General features: G+C 42.1%; 1 protein-coding gene across 3 annotated transcripts in view; it reads right to left on the minus strand.

Annotated features, from left to right (window-relative positions):
* The window catches only part of NBAS (NBAS subunit of NRZ tethering complex), a 176,408-nt gene that overhangs the window by 41,973 nt on the left and 113,836 nt on the right, over positions 1 to 20,599 (minus strand). For 2 of the 3 annotated variants that reach the window (XR_014561897.1, XM_083729672.1), the window contains exons 36-42: positions 17,252 to 17,419; positions 16,397 to 16,510; positions 15,768 to 15,891; positions 10,828 to 10,904; positions 9,760 to 9,897; positions 4,060 to 4,289; positions 542 to 652 (exon numbers count right to left, since the gene is read on the minus strand). Coding sequence is in view for 2 of the 3 variants with exons in the window: in XM_083729672.1 (XP_083585798.1) it covers positions 542 to 652; positions 4,060 to 4,289; positions 9,760 to 9,897; positions 10,828 to 10,904; positions 15,768 to 15,891; positions 16,397 to 16,510; positions 17,252 to 17,419 (962 nt within the window). In the remaining variant the exon portion in view is untranslated. The remainder of the gene's footprint in view (positions 1 to 541; positions 653 to 4,059; positions 4,290 to 9,759; positions 9,898 to 10,827; positions 10,905 to 15,767; positions 15,892 to 16,396; positions 16,511 to 17,251; positions 17,420 to 20,599) is intronic. The other variant, XM_083729673.1, reaches the window with a different exon arrangement.

The raw sequence follows: 20,599 nt of genomic DNA on the forward strand, positions 1-20,599 counted from the left end.
GAAATAGGTTTGATCAGGAAGCAGATTGCACAATGCACTCCACAATTAGCTTTATTAATGATCTTCAAGGATGAAATAAAGAACCTTCAACACAAATAAATGATCACATTTCTGCTGGTTGCGACTTGACAACTGATTGCTCAAAACTGGAAAGGTTTGGATAATTTACACTTGACTATTTGGAAACAGAAGGTTTGGACAATTATTCTTAGGGGAAAGCTCACCAAACAAAAGCACTAAATCAATAGCGACAGAAAATGACTTCATGGAAATGTGGTACGCTTTAATAACATATGGAGCTGAAAATGATTTGGGTATTGCATCCTCGGGTAACATATGCCCAACTATGTCAGGGTAGGTTTGGTTAGCCTCTGTATGTTATTTTCATGGTGGGAGGGAAGGATTTCTTCATGTCTGCTGTGGGCGTTTTCTATTTTGCTGCACTGTGTTATTTATTTATTTTTGAATTCTGCCTTGGCTAAATCCCGCTTGGGCTTTCAGCAATAATGGTAAGCAAAGTAGAATGAGTTGCTGGACTTACCCGCTGTCACTGAAAAGGAATTCCAGATGTGTCATGTAAACTTCCCAGAGCGGGACATTGTACCGCTGTGCCAAGGAAAGAGCTATCCTATACACATTTTCTTCAAGGGTTCTGTTAAGGAGAAACAATAAAATACATTATGGGGGGGAAAACCTGTTTGATTAGGCTTCTAGGATATAATCAAAAGGAGAACTGTTTAAGGAAGAAAACTGATCACTTTTTGGCACGTCTTATTTCCCTAAGCAGGCCCAACAGCAATAATTTCACCATCTTTCATTTCTCCCCAAAGTATAATATATTAGAAAGTGATGAATTCACAGAGAGAGAGGTTTCAAAAACAATAAAAGGGAAAAAGCAACACTCACTTTTCATCAATTTCTTTATTAAGAGTAAAGGAGGCTGCTGTTTGGAACCATAGGGCATTATTTATGTAGTTGAGCATGAAAACTTCATCAGTTTAATACAGAAGAATCATGAAATTGCAACATGAACTATTAACTGTTATCAAAGTCCCTCCAGGGCATAAACACTCATATTTCTTTCCCCATCTCACAATTCCTCTTATTGAGCATGTGATGTCAAGGAATACCAAGCAACATGGAAGGTATCAGGTTTGACCAAGCCCCTAGACAACCAAGCCTTTTTCAGCGGGTTTGGTGGCCTTGCTGCTAACCATTTTGTGAACAACTAAAGCTATAGTTCAGAACATTCCCCTGCTCAAAGCTGAAAACAACATTAGAATGGCCCTTTTCTGTAGTGGCTCCTCATTTGCGGGGTGCTCTCCCTAGGGAGGTTCGGCTGGTGTCTTCATTATACACCTTTAGGCACCAGGCAAGACTGTTCCTCTTTAACCAGGCTTATGGCTGATTAACATTCTACATTCTTTTAAATGTATCTGTGGGAAGGGGGGTGGGTTGTTATGTTGCTGTTTTTATTTAATTATTTACTGTGCTTTATCTTCTATTTTATTCTGTTAATTGCCCTGAGATCTTTTGATGAAGGGTGGTATACACGTTTAAATAATAATAATAATAATAATAATAATAATAATAATAATAATATATTTTTTGAAAAGGGCAACTATCTTTGGACTCTCTACAGTGGAACCTCGGTTTTCAAAAGTAACCCATTCTGGAAGACCGTTCGACTTCTGAAATGTTCGAAAACCGAAGATCAATGGGCGGTTGGCAAAGTCCATTGAAAAAATGGAAAAACACGCAACAGAAGATGTTCAACTTCTGAGGTGCATTCGAAAATGGAAGCAATGACTTCCGGGTTTTTGGCATTCGGGTTCCGAATCGTTTGTCAATGGAGACGTTTGAGAACCGACGTTCCACTGTATCAGAGTTGTGACCAGAAGTAGCTACCTATCTCTGAAGGGAAAACAAAACCTTCCTGGACCTGAGATAGCAGCAGAAGAAAAATAGGTGAGAACAGGGTAGCCGCCCAGATGTTGTGGACCTGCAACTTCCATCTTCCCTGATCATTTGCCCTGTTAGCTGGGGGTAGTGGGAACAGCAGTCCTAAGCATCCAGAAGGCACCACTTTGACTAACACTGAAAAAATGCATAAGGATTCACAAGCACTGTAGGTTCTGAAACCAGAGCTTAAGGGACGTCAGGAGTTGGTTCATCCAGAGCTCCTCCATCCCCCAACTCACTCTCTGTAAAAACATGTTTTTGCACACAAAGCTCCTGGATACACATGGCAATCCATGCTAAGAACAAGTCACCTACAGAAGAAGTTTTTACAGCCTCTATAAAATATATTCAGCAGAAGAAGACAACACTATGCAAGGCAAGGAAGTAGGAAGCCATGGAATGTGACAGCTGTTTTCTCAATATTATGTGTCTTTGGGTGGTCACCAAGCTTGGGCAATATCCAGTTTCCAAACATTGTAATATATCACCAGCTGAACACTATGATATACCAATATATCATGATGTCTGAAATAAGGATGGAGCTATGTAGAGGCATTGACTGGCTTTATGGGTTTTTCCACATCATGACTTTTTGCTGCTGCCTGCTCTTGTGATTCTCTGCCCCTGCAGGAGGCAAGGGAGATCCGAGCCAGCAGAGTTAACAGGAGCTGCAGGAATTGAGAGAAGCATTGGCTGGCATCATGGGTTTTCCCACATTGTGATTTTTGCATAGCACGCACGTACACATCTCATGATTCGTGGCATATTTCCAGGTAAAAAATTATGAAACTGGTATTACTATACGGCCTGATGTCTTTCTCCATGGATGCTTTTGAATTATGGTGCTGGAGGAGACTCTTGAGAGTCCCATGGACTGCAAGACCAGACTTATCCATTCTGAAGGAAATCAGCCCTGAGTGCTCACTGGAAGGACAGATCCTGAAGCTGAGGGTCCAATACTTTGGCCACCTCATGAGAAGAGAAGACTCCCTGGAAAAGACCCTGATGTTGGGAAAGATGGAGGGCACAAGGAGAAGAGGACGACAGAGGACGAGATGGTTGGACAGTGTTCTCGAAGCTACCAGCATGAATCTGACCAAACTGCGGGAGGCAGTGGAAGACAGGAGTGCCTGGCATGCTCTGGTCCATGGGGTCACGAAGAGTCAGACGCGACTAAACGACTAAACAACAACATTACTAGATGGACTTCAAACCAATTTTGGGTGATATATTGGTATATCGCCCAGCCCCCGTGTTCACCCTGCAATGAGATCTGCATGGGATTCCAATTTTGATGACGCAATGAGCATGCATTTGGATATCCAGTTACCATGAGTTAAGGAAACCCAGTTTTTGCATATTATACATGAAACAATCTGAAGGCAACCTGATGCAAGATGGAGCCAGTCACAAGGCATGTTACATGCAGACCCTCAACTTAAAGTTACATTCTTAAACCGTGGCTTAATTTGAAATGCACAGATATTTCAATTCTCTATGCCTTTCAAGCTACTTGACTTCTAGTTTAATAAAGAAGCTAAAACCCATGTAGAGAAAGCCACAGGGGGACTGAAAGAAACATGTAACAGAATAACCAATATATTCCTATGATATTTCTCTTGTGCCTTATGATTTTAAGCCTCTTGGGAGTCTCTCAATCTTCGTAAAGTGCTACATGCATAAATAACAATATATAAATAATATGAATGATAAGAGACACTCAAGTGAATTTACTTTAATAAGGCACAAGATACACACACATTTGAAGTGTGTGTGTGTGTGGGGGGGAACCATTGTGTAGTTCAAAACATGTTATTGGCCAAGGGGTCTCAAATAATGGAATACTGGCTACTAGAGCCCATGAAAGAGGGTAAAGAGAAACAATACTCTGTTATTTATTGATCCACGCAGCTGGACAAAACATGACTATGGGTGGGGGTGTGAGGAATCCCATTAAAAAACAACCTTGCAAACCGAGCGATATGACGAATAAGGCTTTCTAAAGGTCAGTGCCGCTGAAAGTTCACTCTCCCGATTTGCAATTTAAATATGTCACGTTAAAATAAATAAATAAATGGACGAGCAGATTGTACTTACTCAGCCAGACCTAAAATGGTTTCCCTCTTGTACTGACCATCTGCTGTAAACCTCTGCACATCCACCCCTTTGCCGAGGCCTTGAAGAATCTGAGCCTGAGTGAAGTCCAAGAGCCGCTCGTTGTAATACTGCAGGTGTTTAATCAGAGTCGCTATCTCCTCGGGCCAGTCTGCACGGCTGCGCTGGGTAACGTGTTCCGTGACCATCTGAATTAATTCCCTGGGGTCAGCCTGCAGAATCGGTTGAAACAAAACACATGCTGGTATTTGGAATCGTCAAACCAAGCTCGTCTAATAAGCTTCATCCCGTGACATCTTCCAGTGGCCCGGTGAAACAATCTGGGAAATATCACCAAGCTTTAGTTCAAGACTTAGGAATTCGTACGCACATCATTGCTACTCGCTGGCAAAGTTCCTTTTTTTTGCTCCACTTTCCACTCCAGCAGGTAGAGATGAAAACCTCCCTCTCTCTACAAGGAATGGAGGAATTTCTGACTCTCCAGATGTTGCTGGACTACAACTACCATAGCCGCCACCCACTTGTCTGGTGGTATTTTAGGAGGAGAAGAAGGGTTTGGATTTGATATCCCGCTTTATCACTACCCAAAGGAGTCTCAAAGCGGCTAACATTCTCCTTTCCCTTCCTCCCCCACAACAAACACTCTGTGAGGTGCGTGAGGCTGAGAGACGTCAGAGAAGTGTGACTAGTCCAAGGTCACCCAGCAGCTGCATGTGGAGGAGCGGGGACGCGAACCTGGTTCACCAGATTACGAGTCCACTGCTCTTAACCACTACACCACACTGGCTCTCCAAGGTCCAACATTCACATTACTCCACCGTGATGCAGGCAGAGGCGCCGAGTTCCACGCACCAACGGGGAGGCTCACAGCATTGCATGCACATTGAGAGGAGGCTGTGAGGCCCTACGGGGCCCTCCACCACCATGGGGAGGTCCGGTGGGGTCTGGACCCTCAAGGTTGGGGGTCCACATACTTGGGGGGGGGGAATGGCGTATATGTGCTCAAGCCACATGTACACAGAAATGCCCCTCCTTTTTAAAGCAGTAGAACAGTAATTCCTAAACTGCATTGCAAGGTACACTACAGTGCTTAGAGGAGGGGGAAGCGACTAAAAGGCTCTTGTGAGGCAAATCTCCATGGAGAGATGATGAACTATTCCTCTGCATGATTTACTGTCCTGCCCTGCCTCTTCTCCCTCTGCCAGAAGTGGCTAATCTTGGTGCATCTCTGCATTGAGAACAATTGGAATTTTCATTCATTCACAGTGCAGGTCTGCCCAGGCAGCTCTTCTCAGGGAGAATATAGCTGACTTTTACTCATGCTAAAAATTGACAAAAGGTCCTGTCCTGCTAGGGAGCTCAGTTGTGATTGACTGAATGGTGTGGGGCTGGTAGGTGGGTGAGACCCTTGCATGCCCTCCAACATTTCTCCGATAAAAATAAGGACATCCTATTCAATAATAATAATAGTAATAATAATAATAATAATTTTACTATTTATACCCCAACCATCCGATTGGGTTGCCCCAGTCACTCTGGGTGGCTTCCAACATGGATAAAAACATAATAAAACATCTAAAAAAAAACCTTCCCTATACAAGGCTGCTTTCAGATGGCTCAGGGGCTGGATAACTCCACACTCTCCAAAATAGGGACACCCTAAGTGGGACATTCCGGGATCAAATTAGAAACCAGGACGGCTTCTGTAAACCTGGGAACTGTCCCTGGAACATAGGAACACATGGAGAGTCTGCACTTTTGGGCTACAACCAAGCAACAGTCAGCCTTGGGGGCTCAGTCTAGACATGGCAGAGCCCAGGCTTCACTGCGGAAGCCAACCTACTAGCTGCTTGGTGGCCTGGGGGCTTGGCTTGGGAGTGAGAACACCTCTTCCCTTTGGTTTGCTCTTAGACTATTAAAGCGTGTCTTAGACTGGATTCCTTTTACATATGTTAAAAGAAGGCCCTTTTGAGTGTGTAAACATGTCGTGTTTCCAATTTTTAAAAAGTGTCCATCAGTGAGCAAAAGGCGTGGCAAGCCCTGCAGAAGAATATTGGAAGGGTAAACATTTAATCACAAACGGCATTGCAAGATAACAAGTTTATACAACAGAGGCTAATCAAATCAGGGCACCAATGCAATATCTACTTGCGCTGAAAGATATTTGTCAACATTAACAAAAGGAAACATATTTCTTCATTATTAGCAAAAGTAGTTTAAGTGAACATTTGCTGTGCATTGCACATTTTGATAGAAAGTAAAGAGATTAACAGATCCCCAAGGTAACTGTTAAAAATGGAGAGATTGTTAATTTGTGATCAGGTATTCCCTACTTTATATTCTAAATAGATAGGTAAGGAAGAACTCAAATATTAGTGTGCTTCCTTCTACTCCCTCTAAATAACGTCTGGAGGTGTCTTGTTTTTTCTCAGGGGCAACTTGTAACTTAATTGCTTTGAGTTTTGAAAAAAATCCATTGTAGGCAATTGAAGAAAAATAAATGGCAAGGACAAGTAAGATATACATATTGCAGCAAGATGGAGAAAGGAAAGTAATTACCTAGCCGTGTACTAAATTAGTTCCTTTGGAAATAAGTGCTTTAAAAATTTACTTACTTTGCAACCATATACCTATCTACTCAGAAGTAAGTTTCATTAGAAGAAAATGGCTGCCTTACCCATGGTCTAAACCTCCTACAGAAATAGACTGTGTAATTTTCATTTTTAATTTTTTTTAAGTGACTTTTTTAAAAAAGGAACTTCTTTTTGGTCTTCCTAACACTTGCTCCTATTTCTAAAAAAAAGTCTTTCCCAAAGCATTTATAGCAGTGCCCTATAGTTCAACATTATGCGTCCAACTTTCCTTTCAAGGGAGACAGGAAAATGGCACACACAAACCAACACAATGACTGCATTCAGATGATCATATCTAAACTTAATAAACCAAGATAGGATGAAAAATGAAGCCGACTTAGACCACGGCTCGTTATCCTGGCTTCTTCCAAAAGTGGCAACCGTAGTTCCCAGGTTCAGATGAAACAGGAAACAATATCTAATGGGAGACACCTTGGTTTGTTTATTAGCTCATGCTCAGCATATGCATGCCTACAAGACCAAAAGGCTCATTCACATCTTGATTTATTAAGCCAAGACATTATAATCTAAACTCTCCTAATCAATTTATTATATAATCTTGTCTTAACAACTGGGAGTGAGAATGCTCTGCTTCCAGCACAGTGTTGAGATGGAAAAGCATAGCACTCTCTCTGCTCTTCTCCTCTGAAGAGCAGACAGAGTGGGAGTTCCCACAGCACTTCAGAGTTTCTTTCTCCATTGCAGCGCTGCATTAGGAAGAGGGGAACATATCTTCCTAGGGCACAGTGTGTTGGCAAAAGCACCTCTCTTCCCTCTTGCATCCTGCCACTGCTGGGAAGTTGGAGCACTTGAGAACAAGAAGGAATGCTTTTTCCTCTTTCCTGTGCATGATGACCATGGTGGCAGTGTGGGAGAGGGAGGAGAGGTGCCTTTGCAAAAGGAACATTTGATTTTGCAAGGAACTGGAGGGCAGTTTCAGAAGGCCTGAAAGCTCGCCAGCCTTGAATGTGATGTCAGCAGACCCACGTTTTAGAACGCAGGTCACTAGTCACTGATCAGGTATATAAAGCTGGGACATATTGCAAAGTCCTTCCCCTGGCCATGCTTTCTTCTCCAAACACCCACCCCAGAGCTGCAAATCTACCATATTTTTCGCTCTATAGGACACACTTTTTCCCCTCCAAAAATTAAGGGGAAATGTGTGTGCGTTCTATGGAGCGAATGCAGGCTTCTTGGCTTCAGCGATAGCAACGTGAAGCCTTCAAAGCACAGAGGGAGCGCTCCCTCCGCGCTCCGGAGGCTTCGCGTTGCTTTCGCTGAAGCCTGGAGAGCGAGAACGGTCGGTGCACGAGTTCCCGCTGCACTCTGGAGGCTTCAGGTTCCTTTCGCTGAAGTCAGGAGAGCAAGACTCTCCTGACTTCAGCAGAGAGGGAGAGCTGTGCAGTGCCCCTTCAGCCAAGCGGGAGGAGAAATGGAAGGGGCTCCGTTTCTCCTTCCGCTTTGCTGAAGGGGCGCTGAGCAGAGAGGAGAAGAATTTTTTTTTCTTGTTCTCCCCCTCTAAAACAAGGTGCGTCCTATGGTCCGGTGCGTCTTATAGAGCGAAAAATACAGTGAATGTTATATGGGCTGTACTACATATTTCTAGATTAATATTTTGTTAATGTATAAGGGGGCTTGTGCACGCAGAGAAAAAGGATAAGAAAGGATTAATTTCGGCATGCTGTTTAATTTGGGTATGTTTTGTCCTGCACCTGCAGCTAGTTAAGCATGTGAGAATGAGTCAGGGAGCATGTGAGAATGACTCAGCACAATCTACAGTATAAATGCTATTGTGTTTAAGGCAAGTTTGTTCTTGGGCGCTGCCCTTGGCCAGAACATACTCTGTAAGAAGACTCCATGCTGCTGGAAAGACTGTATCTACAACTGAATGTAACTGAAACTGCATTATACAGTGGTACCTTGATATAAGAACAGCCCTGTTTACGAACTATTCGGTTTACGAACTCCGCAAAACCGGAAGGAGTCTCCCGGTTTACGTACTTTACCTCAGTCTAAGAATGGAAGCCAAACGGTGGAAGGGCACCAGCAGAGAGAGGCCTCATTAGGGAAAGCACGCCTCGGTTTAAGAATGGTTTTGGTTTAAGAACGGACTTCTGGAACTGATTAAGTTTGTAAACCGAGGTACCACTGTACAGTCCAAATACAGCAACTGACACTTCCTAGCACTATTTGGTGTTTCTCTGTTCTTTTGGCACACTCGGCTGTGCACTCTGCATATGCCCCAAAGTATTTCATTTATGGGAGTATGCTTATGTTTTGCTTATGTTGCAGTTCACAAAATTCCTAAGAGAGAACAAGCAACCCAAAAGCCAGCTTTTCTCGTGAGCTCAGTATAGAATCAAGTGTTGAGCAAAACGCTTTTAGCCTTTTGTTGCCAAGAAAGTGCGCCATCCCCTTAATCCAGTTTAGCTGTTCTCTTCTGTAGTCTCTTGTTCTAGCTAGGGTACCATTCTGTTTTGAAATGGGGCTTTCAGAACTGCACACAGTTGCTGTATGCAATAAACAAATGTGCTGATCCTTCGCCATCAAGGTTTGTGCCTCTACACCTGTAACAATTTCAGATTTACTCATTCTCCTACCAATTTCCAGGAAACTGGAAAGTTACTATTATTTATTAGATTTCTATTTTTCCCAAAGGAGCCCAGGGTAGCAACTGTAGGTTGAGAAGACTTTCCTGGATTGTCTCTGGTAATTTGTTGAGAATAGATACTCCGACTACATTCCAATCCACAGGTTAAAAGGTTGATTTTAAAACATTGCATAGTAAAGTAATGCATCGCTCATGATCATCCTTTTTTTAAAAAATATAACTGCTAAGTAATATTAATTAAGAAGCACATAACCCATTCTGGCAAACATTGTATTAAGCAGTTCTGTGTTTATAGAACACTAGCTAAAATGGCGATAGGCAACTTGGCTGGAATAAACCAGGTCTGATCCTGATCTGGGCTTGACTTACGCACCAGATTTATAGCACATTAAAAAAATATTGTATGCTAATGGGCAAAAGAAATTCCTGAAAACTGACCCTGTAGAGGGGATGGCACTTGTCCCTGAAACATGGTGCCAAATGAGCGTAGATCTGCAGGCTGTAGTAATAACTTGCCAGCTGGAGAGATAAAGCAGAAGGAGATTGCTTTTCAAAGCACTTGTTGGCATCCACCACCTGGGAAGGAAAAAAAGGAGAGAGTTAACTTGGCTAAAACAACATCACAGTGGCAAGCCCAACAAACTCTTTAGTAGTTGCTCTTCAATGCTCAGCCGGTAGAGCATGTGACTCTTAATCTCAGGGTTGTGGGTTCGAGCCCCACGTTGGGCAAAAGATTCCTGCATTGCAGGGGGCTGGACTGGATGACCCTCGTGGTCCCTTCCAACTCTACCATTCTATGTTTTTATGAATGATGAGATAGAGACACCAGTGTCAAAGAAGGTACTCTGGGAAGAAGAGAAGGGGATGTGGCATGTCAAGTTGTTATTTTTTAAGCATCTATTTGAAGCATCTATTTAAGCATCTATATATATATATATTCTTTCCCTTCAAAGAGCCCCAGGGGTTTTTCCTCATCTCCACCCCAACTTCTCCATGTCTGGGAAGGCTTCCCTGAACAAAAGCGTTTTTAGCGGGTGTGGAAAAGAATATAGTGAACTGAGAGCTCTCAAGCAGAACCAACCCCAGACGGCATTGCATTTGGCACCAAGGAATAACTGGGAGCGCATTTTATGGCTCCTGATCACAACCTTTGCAGCTGTGTCTTTACTTGGTAAATGTTGAATGCGCAGTGGGTGGGCAGGGCTTTGGGAAAGCTGCCTAACAGGCCAAATTGGGATCCCTGCCAGGTCTAACTGGGGGGGGGGGGACCAAAGGTACTTCACTTTCAAAGTGTTTTATAGGGTATAAATTTTATAAGGTATAAATAAAGTAACAACAACAACCACAACCACAACAACAACAATGAAATAGGATGACCCTAGTTTCATTGGAGAAATGTTGGAGGGTATGAACTTCTGGATTCAGACTGAAGCCAAGCAAATATGTGAAATATTAGAGCTGACAAGTTTGACTGTAAGACTGAAGACATCTCAGATGTGAACATACCTGAGGTAATGCAAGCAAGTATGCAAGGGATAGGGTCATGTCATTTGGCAAAGCTTCACTGGCCAACTGCAACAGCACTGCAACAGAGGAAAATACAAAATAAAAGCTTTCAACTCCTCTGCCACTCTGCCCTTCCCACATACCAAGCTTGGAAATTTCCTCACTTGCTATATTGCTGAAGATTCTAGATTTGTGTTTTAGTTACAGGTTGGTAGCCGTGTTGGTCTGCCATAGTCAAAACAAAATAAAAAAAATCCTTCCAGTAGCACCTTAGAGACCAACTAAGTTTGTTCTTGGTATGAGCTTTCGCGTGCATGCACACTTTTCATGTGCATGCACACTTCTTCAGATACTTCTTCGTGTCTGAAGAAGTGTGCATGCATACGAAAGCTCATACCAAGAACAAACTTAGTTGGTCTCTAAGGTGCTACTGGAAGGAATTTTTTTATTTTGTCTAGATTCATGTGTCCTGCATGCATTCAATTAAGAACTGATCAGTGGGGCCAAAAACAGATAATGTGTAATTAAAACAGCAAGCCCGCTTTAGCTTAACTCCCAGCCAAAGTGTTTACGCGTTATCAGAACAAGATGAAATAGTGCCGTGGCAGATGTTAAAACAGAATGGCTGGAACATCTCTCATGCTGATTTACAGCACCAAAATCGGCTGGCTGTAAAACCACAGCCACAACGTAAGTTATGAACGTTTAGGAAAACAGGCAGCAGAATAGCGTGAAATATGTTGTTTCCTACAGCCTGAACATCTGTATTTCTTATCACCTGCTTTTTATGTGCCACGAGACTCAATTATTAATCAACTTTTTATCACGAGGAAGAAAGCAGCAAGCATTTTGCCGTTTTACAAATCATTACAATGGAAGAGTTATGGGTGTACCTGGAAATATATGGTCATACACAGCAGCAGGCTGGGATGCTAAATATTCCTAAGCTAATGAAAGGAATTAAGTAGCATCGGCAATTATTCCTAAGCCACGCTGATCACAGGAAGCTGACTTATACCATGCCAGATCACTGGTCCCTCTAGTTGGCAACATGATGCCTTCGAGATGCTGCTGGACTACACCAATGACCTCAATTCAAATATAATATTGTATCTATTCATAACCAAGAGTGCAATCTTATGCATCTCAATCTTAAGTCTTACTGTGTGTTTATGATTGCAGGCTAAATTTCTCTGGTACTCGAACTAGATCCTATATTCCTGACAGTATCTGAAGGTAACAAACATCTTAAAAGCAACAAACATCTCAATTTTCTAACATCCTAAACATCTTTGGAAATCGGTACAGAGCACTGCAAAGTGATATTTGGCGCAGGAAAGAAGGCCATCCTTAGAACAGCATCCATTGCAGAAGACAGAAAGGAACTGCAGATATCAAGTCCTTAACTATAGCAACAGAGCTGCAGAGACACCCATCCCCCACCCCCCAATTTTGGAAAATAACCTCCCACTCCTACTGCCCTGTGTTGTGAGAATGGTTAAGAAGGGAACACCATTTTGGTGTTCACATTGGAATCCACATTGATGCAAGCCATTAGGAAATAGACACAGACAAGAATACCTGGGGAATAATCTATCTATCATCTATCTATCTATCTATCTATCTATCTATCTATCTATCATCTATCATCTATCTATCTATCTATCTATCTATCTATCTATCTATCTATCATCATCATCATCTATCTATCTATCTATCTATCTATCTATCCATCTATCTATCATCTCAAACTCACACTCTCACTTAAACTGCCACTAAAGTGGCTTGGCAATATGGCTAGACCAATACGGTGGAACCTTGGTTTTCGAGCATCTCGGAAGCCGAACGATTCGGAACCGGAATGCCGAAAACCTGGAAGTGAATGTTTCCATTTTCAAATGCACATCGGAAGTTGAACAGCTTCCGAGGTGGTTTTTTTCCATTTTCTCCATTGAAATGGCTGACTGCTCATTGCGCCTCGGTTGTCAAACATTTCAGAAGTTGAACAGTCTTCCGGAACGGATTACGTTCGACAACCAAGGTTCCACTGTGTAGCTCAAGTTGGTGCAACACTGTGGCAGAAGATACAGATCATAGGCTTCATGTTGCCCTGGGTTTCAAAGAGTGATGTGGTTTTACTCTAAAACAAATAATAAACGTTCATGTCCTTCACAAAAACTGCATAAGAAACTCTAGATTTTTGTTTTCTTTGATCCACTAAGCGCTCTTTTTTCTTATGGAAAAGCAATGCTAGTTGTCTCCAGATCAGAATTTAGTAACACAATTCAAGACTTCCATGACAGAATTATTCTGTCATGTTTCTGTGGTTATCCAAAGGCCTCCATGGATACCATAATGGGAAGGAAATGGAGTTTCTCTCTCATAAGGCTTTTGCAATACTTCATTTGCAGAACTTTTCCTAAGAATAGCCATGACATTATTTCTTCTGTACAGTACAGAATTGATTTCTGGATTGGGCCCTTTTCTGGTGAATTATTGTACTCAATGGATCACACAATGGCATCTTATACACATAAATACACCAGTTTGCTTGCATGCTTTGTCAATGGTGATTGATTTTCCTGGAGAGCCAATGCTCTCAGAACTGCAAGTAGCATTTATCTGCACGACATCAAGTCAGTTATAAATGAGTGGCTTGTATAAATGTCCATACAGGTACAATTGTGTTTAGCAGAATTAATTGGTGTGATTTTTCTCTTTCAGTAACCATGGCGGAATAAACACCCTTTTGAAAATTGCTCGCCAGTACAACTGAAGTGAGTGTTTTTTGTTTGTTTCAATTATGTCATCATATTTCCAAGTTTTATTAGGATGTTCTGGATCTACTGAATCCCGAAGACTTTTTTCTCATACTCCTCCTAAGATCCATGGACATCTCGATCAACTTAGACAGGACTATTAAGCTGTGTTAAAAAAACTAGTTTTTGTGGGGTGGAGTTAATTTCTCATAATCAAGCTGCCCTCATTTTTCATGGCAAAACTTCCACGGCAAGTAGCATTGGAATATTTCCAATTTGGATGCACATATTTCAGCTTCTGAAGATGAGGGATGCATACCACAACTGAAGACTTCCTCGGTTAGTTGACCATAGTTTCCCTTTACAGTCAAACCAGGAAACTATGATTACCACATTGGGAATAAGCTAGGATCTAAACCCAACCTATGACTATGATTCTCTATCCCGATTTGTTCAGCTAATGGTAATCATTGTTTCCCAGTTTTGATGTAGTGAGAAATATGGAAAATGAATCCAAGAAGAGAGGAGGAGACAGGCAATATGAAGACAGAACAGGCAAACATAAGTCTCGTGTATATTTCACCTTCTTGAGACAATACGAGCATCCAAACTGAGGCATCCTTTTTCAAAGGATACTTACAAAACACAAATACTTGTAACAGTTTAATTTTCAACTGGGAAAGAAGGTCGTCAAGAGCCCCCTCTCCACTTCCTCCCTCCCACTCAATGAAGCACAAAGGAGAACAGTGTTCGTTTTATGAATCACCAAGTGCAATTTTCATATAAAATACTTACTCAATTGTAATGAAAAGATCTATGCATTTTTTTAAAAAGTGTGAATGCGAGGAGTGAATCTGAAGTCAAGTCAATTATAATTTTGGCAAGAAAAAGAAAGGAATAGTCAATATGGGTTGTGATTGCAAAAGTGGACTGTTCTCTGCTGAGAGAAAGCAACAGCAAAATTACACATCACTGCTCATCAAGCTGAGGCTGTGTATCACATAACTTAAAAGAAAGCACCAAGAATATCAAGTTCCAAGCATGACTGCATTATTAGGAATGCATCTCACTCGCTCAACTCTCGCTCACTCACACATACAAAGTTGCCAAGGCACATGTCAAGCTATCAAATTAATAACGGAAGTAGATTTATTTGCCCATATTACCTGTATACTGAATAAGGAGGATGCTTGGATGAGCAACCTGTATCACATAGCCACAGTTCTCCGACAAGTCAGTAAAATTAATGAACATGTGTCTTCTAACAATCAGAGCACCATCAAACATTTGGGATTCTCCCTGGGTTGCAGAACATTCTCTCCAAAAGTCCCTGATTTCTGATCTCCATTGTTAATTATTCAAAGACCACAAAGACCCATTAAAACAGACATTGCGACAAAACAGATATTGCAATGCAAGTCACGTCGGATGAAGAAGCAAGGGGGTGGAGAGGGATGTTCAATCAGCACTGACAATGCAAGCAATAATCTAGAAGAATTCCTCCCCCAGAAAACTGTGCTCTGAAGAATGCTGGGGTCCCATAGAAGTTTACAAGGGATTCCTCAAATGAGAAACTCAATAATGGTGGAGCGGCTTCTTAAAACTGCTGGCCACACCAATTTTCTCCCAGAAGAAGAAGAAGAAGAAGAAGAAGAAGAAGAAGAAGAAGAGTTTGTATTTGATATCCCGCTTTATCACTACCCGAAGGAGTCTCAAAGTGGCTAACATTCTCCTTTCCCTTCCTCCTCCACAACAAACACTCTGTGAGGTGAGTGGGGCTGAGAGACTTCAGAGAAGCGTGACTAGCCCAAGGTCACCCAGCAGCTGCATGTGGAGGAGCGGAGACGCGAACCTGGTTCACCAGATTACGAGACTACTGCTCTTAACCACTACACCACACTGGCTCCATAACCTTTGGAAGGGTGGTTTCTGTGTTCATCTACAATCCAAACAGCATGGGAGTGAAACTCAATGTGACTGCCCAATGCCCATCATCCTATGTGACCCCCACACTGGATTTCCTTGGCAGATATGCAAGGCTCCCTCACTGGACCAGCTCTTACAGTTTCAAGGTAGAAATTTCAAAGATAAGTGATCTAGACATTAAGTTAGAACACCACCCTGTGACAAATATATACCATCCACCCACCCATGAAGAAAGCAAATAAGCACACGCTGTACCTTCTGTGGCAGGAAAGAGATAATGCCCTTCACTTTTAGTCTCTGCAAGCTTCCCAGTTCTCAGCAATACTTCTGCAAAACTTTCCAAAGGAGTGTGCTGATACGTGGTATAAGTAACTTCATTCTACAGAACACAAATTTTAAGCACAAATTATAACCAGTGTTCGCTGCGTGTTTGATTTCTCTACTCTTTCCCATTATTGCAATTAGGTGGCGTTTACACCAACCACTCTCTTGCCCTTGATGCTAATCAGATCTGATTAACTGACTAGCCAGTAATTTATTTATTTTTTATCCACTGGTCTCAAGTCTAAACACTCAGACTCGAAGTGTTTCATTGCCATTTGGTGAGGGGGCTTTGCATGCCCTCTCAACATGCTGAAAGAGGGCGTGAAGGGGGTTGTGCATAAATTCCGCCCTCTGCCTGTCCTCTTCTGACATTTGTGCATTCAAACTCTATCAGAAGAAGGACTTTCGTACCAATGTATCCAGCTAGGGCTTCTCCACACAAGGCGGGAAGCTTGCTGTAACAGTCCTCTCTGCACCTCCTTTTAATACGTGGAGGGTGGGTCGTGTGGATAGGCATTTATTTATTTATTTACCAACTATTTAACAGGTCGTAAACTTACATCTGCAAGGTATGGATCATCTATCAGAGATTCATAAAATGGATGGCAGCCTTGCTTTTCTACTGCTTTATTTGCTCCACTGGTGCCTTTTAATGCATCTCCAAACTCTTGACCCTGTTTAGGGGAGGGAAAGACGGAGAAGCCCAAACATTAAGACATCGTAAGCTCTTACCTGGAAAGGTCCTCACATTTAAACAAATGTTAAAAGACAAAATATCCTAACAGATGAGTGCCCATGTTTAAGTAGTGATGATAAAAGCCTCTTACAGTCGTACCTTGGATCCTCAACGCCTTGAGACTAAAACGTTTTGGCTCCCGAACGCAGCAAACCAGAAGTGAGTGTTCCGGTTTGAGAGTGTTCTTTGGAACCCGAACGTCCGACGCGCCTTCCGCGGCCTCCGATTGGCTGCAGGAGCTTACTGCAGCCAATCAGAAGCCGAGCTTTGGTTTCCGAATGTTTTGGAAGCCAAACAAACTTCCGGAACGGATTCCGTTCGACTTCCTAGGAACCACTGTATTTGCAACACTCAAATTAAAATGCATGTCTAGGACCAGGGCTTTTTGCAGCTGGAACTCACTGGAATTCAGTTTTGGCACCTCGCAGGTGGGCGCCATTGCCATTCTAAGAGAATGAGGGAAGTGTTCATGGTGAGTTCTGGCACCTCTTTTTCTAGATAAAAAGCACTGTCTAGGGTCCACATGAATAACATGTCTCTGTACTTCTCATTCCTCTACCCAGGTCCCTTTAAGTAAATCAGTGTTAAGGGTGGCAGTAGAAAGCTCACATGAAGAATAAAGCAACAGTAAATTGCCATGGTCAAACAGCTGAAAGACAAGGGTATGGTTACTTCTTACATGTAATGGCCGAAGATAGGTCAGTGACTTCTTCCACCACTGTCGATCACTGACGGCATGCAGCATAGCTTTTGTGGTCAGAGTTGTATTAGAAAGGACCTTCATGGTTTTAGCTGTGGTCCACTGCAGTAGGTCAGCAGACTGACCAGAGGAAATGCTGGTGCCAACCTATGAGTTTATGCAACACACAATCCTTAGTACAAAGCTGCCAAACAGGTTACTTTTTTATTATAACTGGTGCAAAAACATGCATCAAAAGTCTTTCAAAGGTTGTAGCTGGGGCAATTTCAACCACCACACTCCTTGTAAGTGGCAGGATTTGATATAACACAAGCGCAGTAAACACACAGACACTGAATTTAGTACTGGAAGTATTTTTAGCACTGCATTTTCTACTCTTGAATAACAACAACAACAACAACAACAACAACAACAACAACAACAATAATAATAATAGCCTTGCAGTTAATAGCCATTTATGTTTCACACTGTTATGAAAGCTTGTTCAGATTGTGCACTAGCGCTAGAAGATAGCAAACCGCTGATTACAACAGACTAATGAAACCAGCAACAGATGATATTATGGGCGCTCTGCCCAGTTACCAGTGATTGGGGAAAAGAGTGAGGACATAAAACAGCAAATTGCTCAGAGCAGAAATGTTTCGTTCTCAACTCCTTGAGTTTATTGCAGCTATAGCGTCCAAAGAGGTTCAGCAGTAATTCAGGTGGACTGAAGTTTCACTCAAAGGTTTATAGAAAATGGCATACTTGTCCATACAAAAGGCAATACTTTCCAGTCACTTTGAAAAAGGATATTTGAGTACTTCATGAAAGGCTGGATGCCACTCTGGAATGAGGACATTTTCCCCAATGGCAGGTTGAGTAATACACTGAATATGTTTCTGGTTACTTAAGAATAATATATTCTGAGGAAGTAAATTAATAATAAAGAATACTACTTGTAAGTGTACATAAAGTATGCCACTTCTTTGAGAACCCTTTGTCATTCTCCTCTTCAAACACACGCTTGCCAATGTGTGCCTCTTTTTTTGGCAGAGAAACGCCTCAACAGCACCTCCAAAAGTATATCAGCCAAATCAGCACACCCTCAGCAAATAAAGATCAAGGAAAAGGCCAGTGGGGGGCTTGGCCCCTCGCCCCCCCAGTGGCACCCCTGACAGAACCCACACACCCATATTCCTCTTGCACATATTGGCCAGATTGGGATGCAAATCAAGGTTATGTTGAATGGAAGATCATGTGAGGAGGAGGAGGAGGAGGAGGAGGAGGAGGAGGAGGAAGGAAAGTCTCTGGAAAGCACAGAAATACACCTATTGGTACCAACTAAGTATATATTAAATGACATCTCCTGGGAAGTAAATGCATGAACACCATATCACATTTCAGCTAGCATTCTATCTTAATTCCGCTAATTTGGATGGAAAAGTTATGTGTTAAATGCTAAAATGTGTTAAATTTTTTTAAAAAACCATAATTGTGATGATGATTTGAAAAGCTGAAAGTATAGGGTAAAAAAAGATATCAAAAGAAGTATTGTGGTGAGGGTTTTTTTAAGGGGGGCTGGGGAGAGAATAACATTTCTATATGCAACAGAATGCCTAAGTGTGAAGCTTTCCATTATTAATAGTGGTAAAAAGATATAAAGAGGAGGCCTCCTGCCAACCACTGAATAATCAGTTGGAATTTTCAGTTCTTGCTTCTCTAACTGAAGGGACCCCATGCTGAGCAAAATATGGCAAAAATTCCACTCTGCTTAGAAAATAAATGGCAAAAGATGCACTGAGCTGTATTTAAAGACAGAACAAAGAAGCTACCCCTTGGAGCTAATTTTATACACTTTTTTAAAAAAGGGTGAGAAAATGAACAGTTGCTAAAGAGGAAATCTATGATCTTCTGCTGGACTTTACACTGCTTGACCACCAAGTGCAAGCCAAGGCAGGGAGGGGGGCGGAATGCAAACAGTAATATCTGCTGGGTCAAAAAAGTCCTCTTTAATTCGTCATTTGGCTTTCTGTAGCCCTCTTTTTTCCAATCTAGATCAAAGAACTTTCAAGTTAGCTCTGAAAAGAGGAGGCAGAGGGCATAAGCAGTTGTCCCTTAGGAAGAGAGCTGGGCTACAAACCATGCTTGCAACTGGTGTGATATTCAGCAGGCTGCCCTTGTGAACGACCATGCTGCGTAAGTTAAGTCTTTGTAGTGTTCCTGCAGTTTTAGGTCTTTCTGTTTTTCTAGAGCACAGCTTTCCAAACTGTGTGTCGTGACACATTAGCATGTCAGCTGCAGCGTATAGGTGTGTCATGTGAATGCTCATCATGTTCCTCCCGGGGCTGGAAAGGGGTTAGTTTAACCTCCGGTTTGCTAGTAAAACTGCGTCACAAAATGATGCACGTCTAAAAAGTGTGCTGCCAACATGAGAAGTCTGGAAAGCTCTGTTCTAGAGTGATGCTTTCCTGATTGACAAGGAGGAGTATTCAAATTTGAGAGGAATCAAATGACTCAACTTATATATATATGCATGCATCCATCCATAAACACTTCTGATGCATATAACACAATAGTTTGGAACCAAGACTAAGTTAGGTATGCTTTGTTCCCAATGAAATCAGTACTTAGTCACGAGTAACTTGTCCCACTGATTCCTGTGGAGCTTGTTGAACTAACTTACCCCAAATCCAACCTTATATTTGTGCAAAACACAATGACTCTCCTGACTTCATCTCTGAGGCATCCTGCCTGTTGATACTGGACAGGTCATCAGTAAAAAAATATTTGAGAAAATGTAGTCAGATGTCCACATGATTAAGACTGAACTCCTACCTAGACTTTTCCAGGAGTAACTTCCACTGAACTCAGGAGACTTGCACAGGATTGTGCTTGTTAGCCCATTGCAATTTGCTGGCTAGTTGGAAGTTTATATTAACTAAATCACTAATTTCCATTGAATTCAAAGACTCCTGCTATTATGCCTGAAGTTTGGACCACACAACTCATAAAGCTGCAGTGAGTCTGCAAAATGCTCACAATCACTGCTTGGAGACCATGCCCAGTGTCGATTTAGATATGCAACGCTTGTATCATGAAATCTGGGGTTTGATCTTTTAAATTGGCACTGCCAAAGCATTGGCTGGGCTAAAACAACAGCAAGCTGGGCTCATATTGAAGTTCAAAAAAGATAAGATGGGAAGACCATACAAGAGAGGGAGAGAGTGGTGCACAAACCATCTACATGCTACTTCTACGCAGGAGTTAGAAGAGACGACCCCTTTAAAGACCAAGCTTGGCTCAAAGAGTTCTAGCTAACACAAGTAATAGACTCTTACCCAGTAA

This window comes from Podarcis gaigeae (assembly GCF_964106915.1).
Source record: "Podarcis gaigeae genome assembly, chromosome: 3".
NCBI classification, from domain to species: domain Eukaryota; kingdom Metazoa; phylum Chordata; class Lepidosauria; order Squamata; family Lacertidae; genus Podarcis; species Podarcis gaigeae.